General features: G+C 39.7%; 1 protein-coding gene and 1 long non-coding RNA gene across 13 annotated transcripts in view; both read left to right on the top strand.

Annotated features, from left to right (window-relative positions):
* Positions 1-6,579, top strand: part of LOC310839568 — a 321,862-nt gene extending 315,283 nt beyond the window's left edge. Inside the window, exon 5 of the long non-coding RNA XR_014561540.1 lies at positions 6,486-6,579. This is a non-coding gene — a long non-coding RNA (uncharacterized lncRNA). The remainder of the gene's footprint in view (positions 1-6,485) is intronic.
* Positions 1-18,874, top strand: part of TNRC6C (trinucleotide repeat containing adaptor 6C) — a 118,995-nt gene that overhangs the window by 8,778 nt on the left and 91,343 nt on the right. For all 12 annotated transcript variants that reach the window (XM_083725789.1, XM_083725788.1, XM_083725798.1 and 9 more), the window contains exon 2: positions 17,433-17,529. In XM_083725789.1, the coding sequence (XP_083581915.1) occupies positions 17,467-17,529 (63 nt within the window). In that variant the 5' untranslated portion in view covers positions 17,433-17,466. The remainder of the gene's footprint in view (positions 1-17,432; positions 17,530-18,874) is intronic.

The following is an 18,874-nucleotide window of genomic DNA, read 5'->3' as shown; positions in this document are numbered from 1 at the left end:
AGATTAGGATAAGAAGTTTCAAACACGTCTGTACAGTGAGGTGTACTATAATTCTTATATAATGTATGTTATAGGTTGTTTTGATAATTCAGTATAGATGCTGTTAAACTGTGGAATTAAAACTGCACCTTTTAAGTGCTACTTTAATCAAAAGAAAACAAAAGGGCAGTATTACGTAGAAACAAGAAGGCTTAATAGAAATAAAGAGGATTATGAAGCAATTTAAGCATTACAACTTCAGATGGCATCAAGGTTGGATGGTATGCTAATCAGTTTTGGCTTTTTACCAGGTAAAATGATGGGTTTATAACCTTTAAGGGCTCAGCTTTCTCATTAAAAGAAAAACTCTGACAAACATGCACTACAGGTGGAATCCAACATTGTTTAAATTGGTCTCTGTGTGCTCCCCAAATTTCTTTGGAGTGTTCCCCCAATCATCTGGAGAATATTTTGAGTGCACATGGAATATTGCATGGGGGAAGAGAAGAAGGTAAAGTCCTGTTGTGCAGGTTGGTTCATTCTACTTATGAATGGACAGTGTTGGATACAAGCCTGTATTGGCATTATTGTATTTGGGCATGTATTGATAATGAGCTTAGAAAGGTAGTAGTAAATGAAAAATGATGTAAAACTGCACTGTGTGTAATATTTATGTCTTTAGATAATGAATGTCTCTCTATTTGGCTTGATAGGTTGCCATGAAAGCTGTACCTTTGGAAACTAGCAGATTTGAATATAATTAGAGACAAATTACTTTACAAAAACATCAATACAGAATAAAATACCCTCCTGTACTAATGTTTTTGTATAGTCATTTTTTTCTAATTACATTTTTCGAAGGCACAGATAATGCCACAAATGTTTCTCCTAGCCTGTGACCATTTCATTAAATTTGTAAAGTACAAGTGTACTAGAATGCTCCATCTACAGCCTGAAACATAGTTTTCATTGTTTCTTTCTGAATACATGTGCAGTAATAATAATGGTTGACATTCAGTCACCCGTTTTTCCAAAGACAGTTGCTTGCATTGCATCAGAGGCTTTAGGGATGGCTTGTTGGCATGTACAACCACTGTTGTAAGAGGGAATTGGAAAACTGCTGTATGCACAGTTTTGGATTGAATATCTTATTTTAAAGGGCTCAAATTGAAGCAGTGTGATTCAAATGAACCTTATTTCATATCAGTGGGGATGTAAGCAAATGCCTGATGAAATCCATGGCCTTGAAATCACAACTTAAATGTAAATATTGCTTCTCCTTTTTTGACTGTATTGGTATTGTGCACTTTGTAGTGGTATGGTACATATGCTCCCAATGTAGAGTTTGCTACTCTTGGAATGATACCAATGTAGAACTTTTAATTTATTTTTCTACTGGTTCTAGTGGTAAAAACGTAAGGCAGTAATGTACAGTGGTACCTTGGGTTACATACGCTTCAGGTTACATACGCTTCAGGTTACAGACTCTGCTAACCCAGAAATAGTGCTTCAGTTTAAGAACTTTGCTTCAGGATGAGAATAGAAATCATGCTCCGGCGGCGCGGCAGCAACAGGAGGCTCCATTAGCTAAAGTGGTGCTTCAGGTTAAGAACAGTTTCAGGTTAAGTACAGACCTCTGGAATGAATTAAGTACTTAACCCAAGGTACCACTGTATTATGGTATACTGTGCCTGAGTGTTGCAGTGTGGATCATAGCTTTTCAGAACTATGTTTAGTTTCAGAGTATGTCATATTGTTATAAAATAGTGATTGTAGTATCTGCATTTTCTGTACTTTATAAACAGCTATATTGAACTTCTGTTGGTGAAAAATGAATCATTTTAAATAAAAACCATAGTTTCACTTGATTTTTGAAAAAAGTAATGTTGAAGTAATTCTTTGGTAAAAACTCAAAAATTCACTGTTGAGCAATGTGTTTATTACCCTCATCTAAAATGCTACAAAATCGAGGCAAGCTTTGAGTTTACCAGAACTCCTTTTCAGACAGAATGTTACAAAAGTAAGCTGGATGTTGTAGCCATGGGATCTGCTTTAGACACCATTCCAAAATGGAGACTGCAAGCTGAAAATGTCCTTCCCAGGTGCTTCAGATATCAGGTTACACACCTCAGATTCCGGGATATAGAAGCAATGGCTAGTCTCTGGTTCTTAGAAATTAAAGTCTGGCTTGTAACTGGCTGTGTAGGAAGCAAGTAAAAGAGAAACGTACATGGCTGTCTTTAATTTATCAAAACCAGAGATTAATTTTGGACATTGTAGTACTTAAAAAGAGTAAACTGAAGCAAAACTGAATGGTATTACCTCTTAGTTGGAGTCAATCTTCAGGTCATACACACAGAGGGTATGGTTTATCTAAAGAGCAGCATCAGCAGAAGCCTTACACAAGAACTTCTGCTTGTGCAACGGGACTTTCTTTCCCACTCTTCCCCCATGCCCCATGTAATTGGCTGGTGTGGGTGTATGTCAGAAGAACCCCCAGAACAGCATACATGGGCGGAGGTGTGGGTTTTGGTCCATCTGGCAAGCCAAAATGCTTGTGCAGACTGAACGCTCATCCTAGCACATGCATTTGGAGCAGATCCGGCTATAAGTCTGATTTACTATCTCATTAAACATAGGAAGTGCAAAAACTACTTCCCTAAAAGCCAGTCTTGTTGTTTTCAAATACAGTGGTACCTTGGGTTACAAACACCTCGGGTTACAAACACTTCGGGTTACAGACTACACTAACCCGGAAGTAGTACCTCGGGTTAAGAGGTTTGCCCCAGGATGAGAACAGAAATCGCACTCTGGCGGCAGCAGGAGGCCCCATTAGCTAAGGTGGTACCTCAGGTTAAGAACGGTTTCAGGTTAATAATGGACCTCCGGAACGGATTAAGTTCGTAACCAGAGGTATCACTGTATGCTTCTCCTAAGGTGAGCAAATTACATAGTTACATGGTGCCATTTTAATATGATTCATGTATTTTATTAAGAAAAAGTTGATTTAACAAAATTAATGGTACATAAAAGAGGTTTGCCTACATTAATACTACAGTACTCAAAAATTAGGTTCATGGATACAATTTGAATTTTCTCTTTTCCTAGTTATATAGCTATGTGTATCTATAAGTGGCAGCTCATAGGTTCCCTTTTACAAGCTCATCTCCCACTGAGCATCTTTTTCTCTCTAAACTTTCACAAGTTATTCACCTAGGGTATGTACTGTAAGGTTTGGTAAACTCATCCATATTGGGGCTAATACAGTATTTTTAGCTTACAATAGTGCATTTTTTGTACTGGAATGGCTTAAGGCAGGATTAAGCAAATTTCATTAAAAAGTGCTCTTTGTGGATTTCAGCTTTCACCTGTATGTGAATAGTATGGAATGATATGATGGCTTCTCATCTTACATTAAAGAGCATTACTCTTTAGTAGCTATAAAATAGTATTTCAGTAGCAGTTAGACTAGAGTCATTTGTATAAGCTACAAAGACAATGTTAAAGAAAAAGGTGCCTTTCTGTTTGAGATTCAGTGTAGCAAGTACAAAGCACTTAATATTCTGCCTTACTACTATAACCACCATAATAAATCTTAATTCCAAGTATTTCTAAGTCCTCTATTTTGTCACGTAAGCAAAAGTTTTCTCACTTACCGGTAATCCCTCCCACTCCTGATTTGATGTTTCCCTCCTCTTGAGAATCCCAGGACCCTTGACATTTCATTGTGTCTCTTGACTAGCTCGCCAGGGGTCTGAGTTTAGAATTCTTTCCATCTACTTAAATACACTGAATTCCATATTCACAATGCTTCTAACAAGTATGGAATTTAGAAAACTTTTAAAGGATCTATTGAATTTACAAAAGAAGTTGTCAGTTCATTGAAGAGTTACTGCACATCTGCAGCTTGGATGTTGTTTTACTATAATGTTAAGTAGGAATATATTGCAGGAATAAAATGTTCAAAAGTTCTTTTGAAAAATCACAATTTCAAAGCAATCCTAAGTTTTAAGCCAGCAGTTTCCAACCATTTTGTTCCAGAAACTGTCAACTAGTTTGGGATATGATATACCTTGTTCTGTGAAAGAACTGTTGTACTTTTTAAAAGTACAACCAGTGTGGAATTGAGACCCATTCAGTTATGAATTTTTTGGGTAAGATGCCTAGTTTGCCAGTCCTCAAAAAACAGTGAGAAGATTTCTCCCATTTCCCACAAGCCTATCTTATTAGCTACCTCCTCTTAGTTTCCTTAGTGATTTTGATTTGCAAAATACCTGGCACAGGTATTTTGCAAAAGTAGTTCAAGATGTTCATTGCAACACCACTTCTGGTAAGAATGATTGCCAGTGAGGGGGGAGACTAGCAGCTGCTGCTGCAGTGTTAGAACCCAAGTGGCAGCAGATGTTAAGCTGAATATTGTGTTAGTTCACCCATAATGTCAAAGCATGGATTGGTGCTATTATAAGAGTGATTTCTGTGCTCACACTTCCCTTGTTTCCCTTGAGCACTGCAATTTCCTCTCAATATTTTGACAAACCATAGTATGGCATTAATATATAGATTGGCAGTCTGAATCATTTTCTTGCTTTTCAAACCTGAGTTTGATCATGGTATGCAAGATGAGCACAAACCATAATTTTGTAACAGGACTGTGGTCTCATGCAAATATGTGTGTATAAGGACACAAGTTATTTTGGACCAAGTTATTGTAGCAAGACATCATCTAATCACCATCAAACATCACTTGGGGCATTTGTGAAGTTGTGGTAGCTTTGCAGAAACCTATAAGGCCTGCATATTTGATTTATTTCAGTTGCATAAGGATGGGTCCCCTCCCCTTTTTATCCTGGTTGCTCAACAGTCATTTCTTGATGGAGTAGTGATTTGCTACCTTTCACAATAATGGTGGAATTTTCAGTAATAAAGTCTTGATAGCGTGATTAGGGATTATGTTGAAGCAGAGACTGCCAATTGAATTAAGAGGTCTTCCTAACTGCCAACCTGTGCTATTAACTTCATTGTTTTTAGCCTCTGTTATCCCAAAGTGAGAACAGAGGTGAGGAAATTATCTGATTATCCAGGAGCACTGTCTTCTTTTTTCATTTTCTTCAACTGAGAGTTTACCCTTTGACTGGGTAAAAAATTTGTAGCACAGAAAAGGCAAGATCAAGATTGCCATTCCAGTGAATTGCCCAATATATTCATGGCAGTTACTAAGATCACTCAGTTTTCTGCTCCCTAAAGACCTATGATGTTTGTGGGATCTATGCAGGTCTGGCTCCAGAGCTTTGGGAGGCATTCCCAGGCTGCCCTGAATGGGCCCTGGGAGTCCCCTAGTGGCTCCTCCAGTGCCCATTGCCACTTGGGTCCTTGTGAAGCCACTGCTGATGGTGCCAACATCCTGCTCATGGGATTGCCTAGTAATTCACAGTCCATTACAGTGCTGCTGCTGCTGGATAAGTGCACAAGAGGGTGGTGCAGTCATCAACCTTCCCTTCCCTTCCAGTGGTGCCAGTGCTTCAGTGGGTCCTGGCTCATTACAACACCAGTGTTGCTGCTGTCAGGGGCTCTAGTGGCAGCAGGTATTGGTGGGGACAGGCAAGGCTTCAAGTGACGATAGGCCCCAAGAGTGTGTAAGTTGTCCATGCTTATCTCTAGTAGTATTTTTCAACAAGTTGGTTTATACACATCTTCAGGAATGAATGTGGAGCACATACTTGTGGTTGAGATTGCTGCTGCTGCTGTTGACTGCTCTTGAACAAACTTGAAGAGCCCTGCTGGACCAGGCCAATGGACCACCTATCCCAGCATCTTGTACTCACAGTGGCTGATTTGAACACAAGAGCCCTCTCCCTTCCTATGGTTTCCAGTAACTATCATTCAGCTATGGAGGCAGGACATGGGGATGGTGGGACGACAAAAGAGAAGAATAGACAAGAAAAATGGGGGCTCTTTTCTTTCAGAGTAATACAAGTGTGGAAGATTCTAATGCCTCCCTTTTCAGGCCAAATACCTCTTTTAGCATGTATTTTTACTTAATCATTCCATGTTCATGCAAGTCTAGCTAACAGGCCTGCCCTTTATAACAGCTTCTGCATGGGAGAATTGCTGGAAATGAGGAATTTGCATTAGTTATGGCTCGTATTGGAGCACGTGCATATCCACCTTTTAGCCATGCTACAAAAAAAGAAGAAGTAGTTCTACGCCCAGGTAATCAGCTCCCTGCCAAGTAAGGTTGAGATCTGTCACCATTCATAAATTTAGCACATTGAGCAAGTTTTGCATACCGTACATTTGTGGGGTGTGAGGGTGTTAAAATAATTTATTTAGGTTTTGCTAGTCGTTAAAGGGCTAGAACATTGATGCTGTACCCAGTCGCAGATGCCCTGCCCCCTAACTATTGGGAGTCTCTTTCAAGCACAATGTGATAATATGTATAAACTTTTTAAAAATGAAAACAGAGATTCAGGAAGCTGGACTAGTCATCTATTGCTTTGTTTTTTCAGAATTATAGCATGGGCACAACCTCACCATTGGCATCCTTTTGAAGAGACTCCAGTGTTCATCAATGACCTAATTACCGTATTTTTTGCTCTATAAGACTCACTTTTCCCCTCCTAAAAAGTAAGGGGAAATGTGTGTGCGTCTTATGGAGTGAATGCAGGCTGCACAGCTATCCCAGAAGCCAGAACAGCAAGAGGGATTGCTGTTTTAACTGTGCAGTGATCCCTCTTGCTGTTCTGGCTTCTGAGATTCAGAATACTTTTTTTCTTGTTTTCCTCCTCCAAAAACTAGGTGCGTCTTGTGGTCTGGTGCGTCTTATAGAGCGAAAAATACGGTAATTGTGTAAGACTTTCTTCTATGTTGAGAAATCCCTCACAAGGAAGAGTTAGCTCTCTTTCATTGAGTTACATTTCTTCCTCCTATAATATCCCTCTTTTCAGTTTAATTTGCCAAACGTAAACCATTCAGTCTGAGAAGCATTCTGTGCCAGCTTCTTGCCTCAGGCTAAACTTGTTTTGGAAAGTTTCAGGGTAATGGTTCAGCCATTTCAGAGGAAAGAGATGGGGGAAACAAACTGTTTTAGTGCTTCCATCTTTTGGCGGAATACACTGAAACAAAAATAAAATTCCCTGAGAAAGCTTAAGTTTACAGCAGCTGATTGCTTTGAACTACTGCTATGTTTCTTGATTCTCAGTAGGTATGACCAGATGTTAGGATAGACATCAGCTATGAACATTCATGCCCAGTTTTCTTCTGGTAGTGCAAAGATAGTATGTCTTTCACTATGTATTAACAATATGTCTTGCTCACTGGATCCCAAAGAAGATAGCGTATAGTTGGGAGTGATGAAGGAAATTTCTAGAGTGGTATGTAGATGGAAATGCTGAGAAGAGGCCAGGATTGCCAAAGCCAATAGCAAAAGGGGGATTATGGAATCCATGGCCTATTGGGCAAAATGTGGGATAGTGCACACACACTCATTTTTCTTCCCTCTTTCGTGTTGGGGATGATGTCAAATAGTTGACTTACTAAGCTTTGTTGCAGGAGAGGCTGGGCAAAGGATTGGGGTAAGAGTTGAATGTGTGATGTGATGGTTATAGTAGGAAAACGAAGAAGAAGGCGTAGATGGGATACAAGAGACCTGGTGGTGGTGTTTGATTGGCACTTCTTCTGATTGTATATGTACATCTGTGGGAGGAATTGGCTAGAATAGGCTGATGAAAGAGGGGTGACAAAGTAGTGAAAGATTGGGTGAAGACATAGGAATATATATGAGTTCAATTTTAGCCAATATATTTTTGTTTAGTATTTTTAGAACTTCTTCCTGTAGGGAGGGATAGGATAGTTCAAGGCTGTGGAACCTGTGCTTTCTTCTCCGATGATACTTCCATCACCCCCTGCCAGAGGTCCAACGGTCAGGGATGGTGGGAGTTGGAGACCAATAGCATCTGGAGGACCACAGACTTCCCACCCCTGCTTTAGTGTAGACCTCTCAATGTGGTGTCTCATAATCAATATAGTGACATTTAATTATCCAATTTATAGATACAACACTCTATCCTCTCTGATTCAGACCTTCACAGGTGTACTGTGATATTGCTGTCATGTATTCTGCCTTGCTCATTTGTTATAGTGGAGGAGGCACCTTTCTGCTTGTAGCCAGTGCTCTTGCCATTGAAATGATTACTGAAGCCCTTGCATGTACACAACTTCCATATCTGTATGCCAGTAGATTATAGCAGTTTAAACACCATTCTAAATTTGGTAGCATGGTAAAGCTTTTGTTCACAGTTTCAAGGCACATTTGACCCAACAGTGGCAAACAGGAAGGAAATCTCCATGCTCAGTGGTCTCTTTCATCTTTCAGCCAATGCTTCGTTTCTGTGTTTCAAAATAAACAAACAGAGGAGGAATGTGTAGCATATACTAGGGTTTTATCAATGCGTTTGTAATCACAGTTCTAAAAATAACTTCATGAACACTGAAGAACCTTAAATATTATCCTTTCATTTCACTGCTAGATGATTACACATGGGATGTGTCAGCAGAAGCTACTGTTTGATAGACCCCTTGGATAGTCAGTTATATTATTTTAAGCTTATTTAAGTGCATGTGCTTAGAAATGTCATTATGTAAAACAGTTCTGAAAACTGAACTCTATTTTTTTTAAAAAAACAAACGTATCCTTTTCTGACTTAATTTGAGCTGCTGATACAAATGTACCTGGGAGTACTTCCCATTGAATGCCTTAGAATTAAAAGTAAACTTCATGAATAGGATTGAGCTATTAAACTCAGAAACATGTATTTAGAAAAAATAGTGTTTCATTGTGAATTACACTTATGCCTCTTATACTTATCCCTAATACATTAATTTGGTGGTATTCAAATCACATTGTATTTTTAATCAAGAGGAAAATGCTTGTGGTTCTCTGATTAGCTTTGAGAGATTCTAATTTAGTAATGTTTTGAAGCTAGTTAAGTACTGCTTTAAATAAACAAATGAATATGTGTAGAGAAACTAACATTGGAGACAGTAGATCAGATCCTATAATTTTAGTATTTGGTCATCTCTAGTGAAATATTCCTAGAATCATAGAATTGAAGAGTTGGAAGGGAACCTGAGGGTCATCTAGTCCAAACCCCTGCAATGCAGGAATGTCAACTAAAGCATCCATGACAGATGGCCATCCAACCTCTGCTTAAAAACCTCTAAGGAAGGAGAGTCCACCACCTCCTGGGGGAGCCCTTTCCACTATTGAAGAGCTTTTACTGCCAGAAAGTTCTTCTTAATGTTTAGTCAGAAGCTTCCTTTCCAAATACACTCAACTACAGCTAAAACGGAGGCATTTCCTTAATAAGTTAAAATTTTCGTGAGCCATCCTTTCAGTTTAGATCTTTGTGAGAAATCCTCTGTGTGCCCTATCTTTGGAAGTGACATACAGTACATGGCTACTGGTGAGAAGGTCTTTCAGTAACGATACCCTGGTTGTAGACTTCCTTCCTAAGACATGTTTATGTCATGCTTTGTCAAGCAAAGGCCTGTTGTCTTGAGTTTTTAATGCCACCTAAATTACTTGATTTTATTTTTATCTTCTGAATAAATTGCTTTTATGGATTGCACTTTTGTATTTTGTTTGTTTGTTGTTACCTGACTTGTTGCTCTTGAGAAGGCAGGTTAATAAATTCTGCTAATAAGTACAAAATACCAGGAATTCACTCTATCCTACAGTCCAGCCCTTTTGAATTAGAACTTTATGCATTAATATTTTGAAAGGAAAAATAGTTGTTTCCAGATTCATGTGGAATACAGTAGCTATATTTAAGAAAGGTTTTAGGAGTATCTGTAATGGAAAAAAGGACATGCTGGGTCCATTACCTAGTGCATGTTCAGAGATGCTGAACCTAAGGATGAAAATCAAAGCTGTGATTAAATGCTTTACATCTAACAAAATAAGCAAGAAATCGCAGGTCAGAATAACAAAACAGTATGAGGAACATTGGGCAAAAGATTTCCTGCATAGCAGGGGTGGACTGGATGACCCTCATGGTACCTTCCAACTCTATAATTCTGTGATTCTATTATTCTATGAATTATATCTAGATATCTTTACAGTATCTGAAAAATATGAATTTAAGTCAGTGGGTGACTATCTTCCAACAACAGGCTAGAGTACTTTAGCAAGTCTTAGAATGGCTGTAAGACTTGAGTATTCATGCAGAATGATTTTTTTAAAAGGGGCAAGAAGTGGGTGTAACTGCATGATCTGATCCTTATGTGGATATTCAAGATCCATCTGTACACATATTCAGATCTAACTCTGTATTCTGCAACATTTGAAAGTCACTTTCCAATGTCAAGCCCTAAGTGTGCAGCTTGTTTTGTAGTTTACTACAAAACACTGAGAGTTGTACTCTCATTGTACAACTCAGGATTTGCTTGTCTCTGGTGTACATGAATTGTAATGATCCTATACTGGATCTTATAATACAGTCTGACAAAAAGGCTTCCTGTTACACCTTGTCTTAAACATGCTGTTCATCATTTGAAAAGAAAATATGCCATAATCCAACCCCCCTCCCCCATTTCCCCCCCAATGGGGACAAATTTGGAAAAAATGGTGGGAGAAGTTTCTTCCTATGATTTTTTCTGTGCCTTCCCATCTCTAAGCCTAACAAACAAACTGAACCTGCAGCAGAAGTTGTGCAAGTAGGCTTTGTTCTCATTGAGCTCTCCTTCAGTTCCTGTGAGTTAAAGGGCTGCAGTGTAATACAGAGCTGTGAGGGTGAAAAACCTGCTTTCCACTTCTAGAAACCTGTCATTATAATCAAGGTTAGCCTCTGTTGCAGTGATGTCCTTGACTGTGAGCTTCTGCTTTCTTCAGCGTAAGTGTCTCTCTGTTGTTTGTTTCTGTGAGGACATGAAAGTTGCTTCACATATTGGGACAGTGTTGAGGTGGGTCATCTACCACTGCAGGGCACCCTGGAGGAAATAAGTGATCTTCCTTCCACAGCTAGCAGTTGAGGCACTCTGCAGCCTCCTTGAAATGCAATGGAAAGGAGGGGAGAGATTGATGGGTATCATCATATTGATGATACCACATTCCAAATGACTGAACAACCTTTTGCAGGGCTTTCATGCTGAATTTCATGAGGGGCAAGATGTATCCCTGTGGGACCTTCACATCCCCAAAGGCCATGAAATCAAGCAGTGAATGTTTCTTACCTTGTCAGGAATTGGATGCTGTTTGGAAGAACAGAAGACAGGGGAGGTTTTTCACATCTTGCCCTGTGATCTTGCCTAGGGAGTAGCATCTGGGGATGAGAAGTGGTAAATGGGGCAGGGAAAATAGGGGAATAAGGTATGGAAAGGACTGGAGCATTCCCTTCAAGCCACTCAACCATTCAAATTGATTTTTATTTAGAGCCAAACTTAGACATGAATGGATAACTTGGTGGTTTATTTCTAAAATACAACACAGTCAGATAAAATACATTAAAACTGCAGAAATGAATTCAACATAATCAATTAAAAAACCTCTAGGAGTCAGAATTACAAATACCTCCAGAAATCTAATTGTGGGCAACAAAAGAGCCAGGTGTACCTTTCTAGCTACAGCAGCTGGAAAATTCCCCATCTCTCCTACCCATGTGCACTGGAGGGTGGGGGATTTGTTTGGGTTGTGACCTGTGCAGGGCAAGGAGCTGAATAGATTTAGGGCAGTGGTTCCCATTTCGCTAAGTACTGCGGACCCCCGTCTTTCAAAAGTCAAGCCATGGACTCCCTACTTTTGAAAATGTTATCTCAGTGGTAGCTTTCGTTATGTGACTTGTGCCCCGGGTGGGTGGGTTATGCAGTTTCCCTATTGGGAACCACTGGTTTAGGGGTTTGGGGATCATTTACCTTCTAGAGCATACATACCGTATTTTTCGCCCCATAGGACGCACCGGCCCATAGGACGCACCTAGTTTTTTGGGGGGGAAATAAAGGAAAAAAAATATTTCCCCCCCCCCAGGTGCGGGCTGGGGCGGGGGAAGCCCGATCTTCCCCAGCCCCCAGAACAGGCTGCTTTCCGCAAGCCGTGGGAGAGCTGCGCAACTTTGCGCAGTTCTCCCACGGCTAGTGGAGAGCTGCGCAAAGCCGGAAGCCTGGGGCGTGCTGAGCTCAGCGCGCCCCAAGCTTCTGGGTGCAGGCAAGCTCTCTGCTAGCCGTGGGAGAGCTGCGCAAAGTCGCACAGCTCTCCCATGGCTTCCGGATAGCTTCCTGAAGCCTGGAGAGTGAGAGGGGTCGGTGCACACCAACCCCTCTCGCTCTCCAGGCTTCAGTGAAAGCCTACATTCGCCCCATAGGACGCACACACATTTCCCCTTCATTTTTGGAGGGGAAAAAGTGCATCCTATGGGGCGAAAAATATGGTATTTTACCAGTGAAGTTGTTGGCCTACTGGTATTTCTAAAATTGTCCCCTAGCAGCATGTTCACTTCAGTTATAGAGGACTGCACAAGCAGATATACAATCACAGACACAAATCTAATATTACAATAAGATAAAATCCACTCAAGTAATCAAGTCTCCCAAAGTTGGAGGGGGCGCTATCTGGAGAGGCATCTAGACCAACATTATTGGGCTGCAGTTGAAAGAAGAATTTGAAGAAACTCTTAAGACATACAATTCTTTGATTTTCTCCTTGTGTGATATTTGAACCAATAACTTTTAACAACTGATGAAGAACATGAGTTTCAGCCTTTTAAACGCTGTTTCAATACTCATCTGGAGAGCAGAAATACCAACGACAATTTTAGCAAAGGTTTTAATATCTTTGGCTGGTGTTTGTAGTAGTGAAGAATCGTTTCTTTAAATTTTTTTTAGAAAAGGCTAATATGTTTGTAGGCCTTCCTTTGATCAGGTCTTGCTTGGAATTCTCTCACACTTTCAAAGTTGTCAGCTGCGCTGGCTGCATAGGTGTACACTTCATCTTTTGAAACACCCAACATCAAAACTGCCATGCAACCTCACATTTTAATTATGAATCCCAGTCTTTTCTTTATTATGTGGCAGAAGCATTTTGCACGAGAGTTATAGTGAAAGCAGGATATAGGACTACAACCCACAAATCAATGGCTCTTTCCCTTCTTTTCCCTTTATGGATGCTTTAAAATGCAGCCTTTCTGCATCTATCTGGATTTGGAACAGAAAGGAGTCTTGCTTTAACACCATTGGAGAAACCTCCTGAACACCTGCTTATGGAACAATTTATCATGAGCCAGTTACTAGATTTTCTTTTTAGGTTGTCTTCAACTACCATTGTAGCTGGAACTTTGTTCCAAGTGCCTTTTACACTGTAACATTCTCACTGCAGTGCGAGAAGGACACAGTTTCTGTGTTTCTCTATACAGTGGTACCTCTGGTTACGTATTCATTCGTTCCAGAGGTCCATTCTTAACCTGAAACTGTCCTTAACCTGAAGCACCGCTTTAGCTAATGGGGCCTCCCACTGCTGCTGCGCTGCTGGAGCATGATTTCTGTTCTCATCCTGAAGCAAAGTTCTTAACCCGAGGTACTATTTCTGGGTTAGCAGAGTCTGTAACCTGAAGCGTATGTAACCTGAAGCGTATGTAACCCAAGGTACCACTGTATATACATTCAAGGATTATTTAGTTGAAGACAGGTACCCAAATTTTAAATTGTAAACAGAATATGAATCTGGTAGTTATTGGGTAGATCCACAGTATTCTGTGGGATCAAAATTAAGCATTCATATTTTGTAAATAAACTGTACTATTTTTTCAGCACTTTGTTAAGTTCATCTTTGGGGGGGGGGGAGTTTCACTGTTTTTGCCCATGGGTCATCAATTGATCATCCCTCAAGAAACAGAATTATACAACAGATTCCTTTCAATAAAATAAAGTGTAACCATTAGACTAAAGGATAACAGTTGTGTGTTGGTTGAGATCAACTATTTGGGGGGTGGGGCAGTATTTCTAGTGTAGCTCTCCTTCATGAGATGCAGTTAGTATGTGGCAAAAGTGAATCTTCTAATTTGTGAGAGATGGGAAAAAGCACCCCTTCCTGTATGGTACTAGCAGACATGGGAGCCTCCATCCAATATAGCAGAGGAAGAAATCGGTGTCATTTTTTTTTCTGATAGCCTATTGCTGTGTAGATAGGTGTGAAGTAGAGGTGTATATTTGAGCAGTGATAAATTACAGTGAAATCATGTCTTTAAAAAACCTAAAGAGTTTTCCTGTCCTCCCTCCCATCTTCTCTAGAGGATTGGAAAAAACCCTAGAATAGATTTGGGGGGAGGGGTGCAGGACAGAAATCCTTGCACTAATAGGATGACTTCAGTAAACCCACAATGTTTAAAACAGGGGTGGCCAAACTGGGCCCTCCAGCTGTTTTGGGACTACAGTTCCCATCATCCCTGACCACTGGTCCTGTTAGCTAGGGATGATGGGAGTTGTAGTCCAAAAGCAGGTGGAGGGTCAAGTTTGGCCACCACTGGTTTAAAAGCTTTGCCACACACCAGCCGTGACATTTGTCTTTCCTTATTTTGTGTGAGCATCCATATTGACAAGTTAAGTGTATGCTACAGACTTTAGACAGAGTTTTTATCACATGGTTTAGTGCAGCGTGCGGGGACTCGCCAAGCGGGCGGCTCGGTTCAGGGGGCCAATTAAGCGACCCTCATGGTCCGCTTCCGGCCCATGGGCCTTAGGTTGCTGACCTCTGGCCTATGGGAAACCCACAAACAGGACCTGTGTGCAGTAGCACTCTCCACACTAGTGATTCCTGGCGAGTCTGACTCTAAATATATATCCAATAGTGGAGATAGAACACAGCCATTGTGGCTAGTAGCCACTGACATGTATATCCCCTATGAATCTGTCTAATCCCCCTTTAAAGGTATCCTTCCTATACCACCATGAATACATTTATACACCTCTGTCTTCTTTGCCTTACTTGCTTCTTTTTCTAAACTAAAAAGCCTCAAATGTAATCTTCCCTGATAGGGGAGTTCCTCTAACCCCTTGATCATTTTGGTTGCCTTTTTCTGAACCTTTTTCCAGTTCTGCAATATCCTTTTTTGAGGTGCGGTAACTAGATCTGTACAAAGTTTTAATTTTCAAACCCTTTCTGAAATTTACAGCTGCTGGGCAGTTCCCCCCACTACAATAAATAAATGAAAACTTCAAGCTGTGGTTTTCTTTTCAAGGTTTTTCTGTCCATACATTCACATTTTAACTCTCCAAGAGTTACTCTGTGATCCAAGTCTACGACGTTTTTTCTATGATTTTAGCCATGATTGTAACACAAACATACACACAAACACTGGCTCTTTTCCTAGCATAGCAAACTGCAGCCCCCCTACATTGCAGGCTGTCAACCTTCTATCTATTTCTTTGCTTTTGTTCCTCCACAGCTTTTTTCACAGTTACAGTTTGAGTTAAAATATTCCCAAAACACAAAAGGCAAGCTTAAAGGTACTCTGGGAGCTGTAGTTCCCAAACCTCTTGATTGCAGTGTTAAAGGTAGTAAAAAAGACTACATTTTGCCATCTAAGATGGATGGGAAACCTGTGGTCCTCCAGATGTTATTGGACTTCTCCCATCTATGCCAGCCAGCATGGTCAGGGGTGGTGGAAGTTATAGTCCATCAATATCTTTGAGCGCCACAGGTTCTCCTTACCTGATCTAAGACACAACCCTTTGTATCCTAAACAGGAGTGTGTCCCCATGTTCCTCAGTGAGTTAATAATAAATACTTTTTTTAAAAAAAAGTTTAGCTTCAAATTGTGTGTGTGTGTGTGTGTGTGTATAATATTTTCAAATTTCTGCATGAATATACTGTTCACTACTCCCTTTGTACTGTCCAAATACTCCCTTTAAAAAGCTTCACACTGAGGTTATACTTGAAAAAAGACAGATAATTAACTCTTGAACAAATTTCTGTTTTGAGAGAGGCTTATTTTTAGCAGAGTTCGTAGTTGCTGGCTGCGTAACAACATAATTCACAGTTCATTGATCTTGCTTGTACAGAACTATGGTGTAGGGTCAAAAGCTTCATCTGCTATCACAATGGGTCAGGATTTTGTATGCTGGATATCTGACACTGGGTAAAAATGACAGAAGAGTGACAGACTTCCTGCCTATTTTCTCAAATTTGCCAATTTACAAACTGTAGCACAGTGCCCATGAGAGAGATTGCTATTGTTACCAGCTGGAAAAGCGTTGGGAAATAAGCTGTAACCATACCTATTGAAAAACAGCTTGATGGTGCGGAAGATGTGTGAGCTTTTAGCATACTTAACACATTTAGCTTGATCTGCAGCCCAGTAAAACCAAAATTCTTGGCCTGAAATTAAATTGTAGAGTGGATTGGGTTGCCTATGTGTAATTTTTGAACCCTCTCTGGAGATACAGTGTGACTGAACCTTGGCCTTTCAATTACTCATAACTCTAATATTTTAAGTTCAAATACAGTACAGAAAACAAATGGCGCTTAAGTGATTTTTAAAATGTAAAAAAGTATAGAATTATTCTTCAAAATAAAATTATAATCCATCTCCTCACCACCACTACCTTTGTTCCATCAGCTACTTATTTCAATTGTAATGAAATGTTAGTCCTTTTGCATTTTTAGTGAAATTTGTACCTACATCCCCACTATAGATGTAGTTACTAGTTTTTAGCTGCAATTTTTCCTAATTTGTCATTCATTAATCCCTCTAATTAATCCCTCTAACTGTGGGAGGCAGTGGAAGACAGGAGTGCCTGGCGTGCTCTGGTCCACGGGGTCATGAAGAGTTGGACATGACTAAACGACTAAACAACAACACAATCCCTCTAATACTATTTTTCTATTATTTATTAGGGTTAGGTTTTTATGGGTTTTTGCATCAGGTTTCTTACCAATCTAGAGAAACTTTTAAGAAAGAGTTTCAGGTGTGTATCTTTAATGTTTCTCAAGTGTTCACTTAATAAGTTGTAGATACTGTATTCCACTCCCTGTACACACCTAAAATATGCTTTGGAGGGTCCCCCAGTCATTCAGAGCAGATTTGGGGGACATGTGGAGTACTGTAGTGGAATGGAGAGAAGGGAAAGAAAAGCCCTGTTGCTTGAGACATTTGCTCATACTATATTTGGTGTCATCTGTGGTATATGCAGAACAATTGAAGACGTATGGAACATACAGGAAATGTCTCTTCTAAGACTTGGAAATTTTGATTGCTTTTGTAGGGTTATTAATTAATGCCAATTCTTTCTAAATGTTGTTTGTTACAGTAGTAAAGAGTTGTGGGTTACTGATTATTATTTTTTAAATACACTTTGTAGCATAAAATGCATTTAAATATTAGCAGCTTTGGATATCACTCAGGCTTATTTACAGCTTTTGTGTAAAACAACCCTCTCTAAAACAGTTACCATTCTCCCATTTTAAACAGGGAGAAAGAACAAACACAAGAAGAGGAACATTTGATGGAAGAAAAGAAAAAGAAAAAGCAGGAAGAAAAGAAAAAGAAGGAAGGTGCTCAGAAAAAGGTTTGTTTGAATGTCTCTTTAATGATGTAATTTTAGTATTTTAGGGTGATTTCACCAGTGTGTCTTGGATTAATTATTTGGATTTGCTTTTATATATAGTCCCATAGTCTGTGACCAATATTTGTAAAAGCTACCAAATTTTATGCATATATTTGGTTTTTGTCACATTTCTTCTAACAGGCAGAAATATACCATGTGATCTATGCATCTGTGCATCTAAGAAAATGCTTTTACTATAATTGGATTAGAAATGCCCATATTTATTATCCAGGAGAGGCCAGGGGCCTCCTAAACCTAACCCAGACAACTGTTCCAAAAGAAACCCATGGTTGATGCTATCAAAGGCTGCTGAGAGGTCCAGGAAAACCAATAGGCTTTCGCTCCTTCTATCCAATCCCCAGTAGAGTGACGAAGGCTGTTTCTATCCTGAAACAGGGCTTGAAGCCAGATCAAAATAGCCCATTTGTTAATACTTGGTCTATAGACCATTATGTATAATTAAAGATTTTTCTTTCATACAAATTCAGTTTATAACTTGTAGTTTAATTATGAACAATATTTTAGTAACACATGTTGCCAGGATATAAAGAACTGTGCAGCTAGTTCCACATGCCTGGGGAAGGTTTGGGATTTGGGCTTGAGCTTCTCAAAAAGCAGTAGCCCCCATGCCACAGACCAAATGGAGGAAATTTTTGGGAGCAACTTGTAGTGATGAGGGTGATGGGGATGATGATAATAAACATGTTTCTGTCCCACTGTTTTTACCAGAGGGTTCAGGTAGATTTCAAATATATCAGTGTGAAACACATAAACAAAAACAAAGCCTAAAATCGTAATGAATTACAACAAAAAACACAATGTAAATCAGTAGCGGAATGTATGATAAAATCAGACACCTACAAAAGCCTGCTTAAATAAAAGCGAATTCACCGCCCACTTCAACTCAGGGAGCAAGGGGCCAGACACACTTCTCTCAGGAGGCTCTTTGAAATACCTGGCCCTGGAATTCTGGCCCTGCAGTCATTTGCTCAAAGAGAAGGGGGAGCCAGAATCCCCACTGAGTATGTCCAAGCATTTGGATGTATTTTAAGTAGCTCTTTTGAGACTGGGCATTAAAAATGTTAACCTTTAACACCTCTAGTATCCACTTTTTCCACCCAAAACTTAATATATTTAAACTGCTCATAAAATGCTTTCTATGATTCTGATTTGCAAGCAACTTACAGCCATTTTATTGCATTTAAGGCAGTTTCAAGTCAATTTCTTTCAACAGAATAATGGTTATTTGCAAATATACTCGCTTAAGGTACTTGTAGATTGTACTGTGGATTCGAACCGCCGACCT

Source organism: Podarcis gaigeae (assembly GCF_964106915.1).
Source record: "Podarcis gaigeae genome assembly, chromosome: 2".
Lineage (NCBI taxonomy): Eukaryota > Metazoa > Chordata > Lepidosauria > Squamata > Lacertidae > Podarcis > Podarcis gaigeae.
The sequence above is the reverse complement of the archived record's forward strand: the minus strand, read 5'-3'. Positions and strand labels throughout refer to the sequence as shown.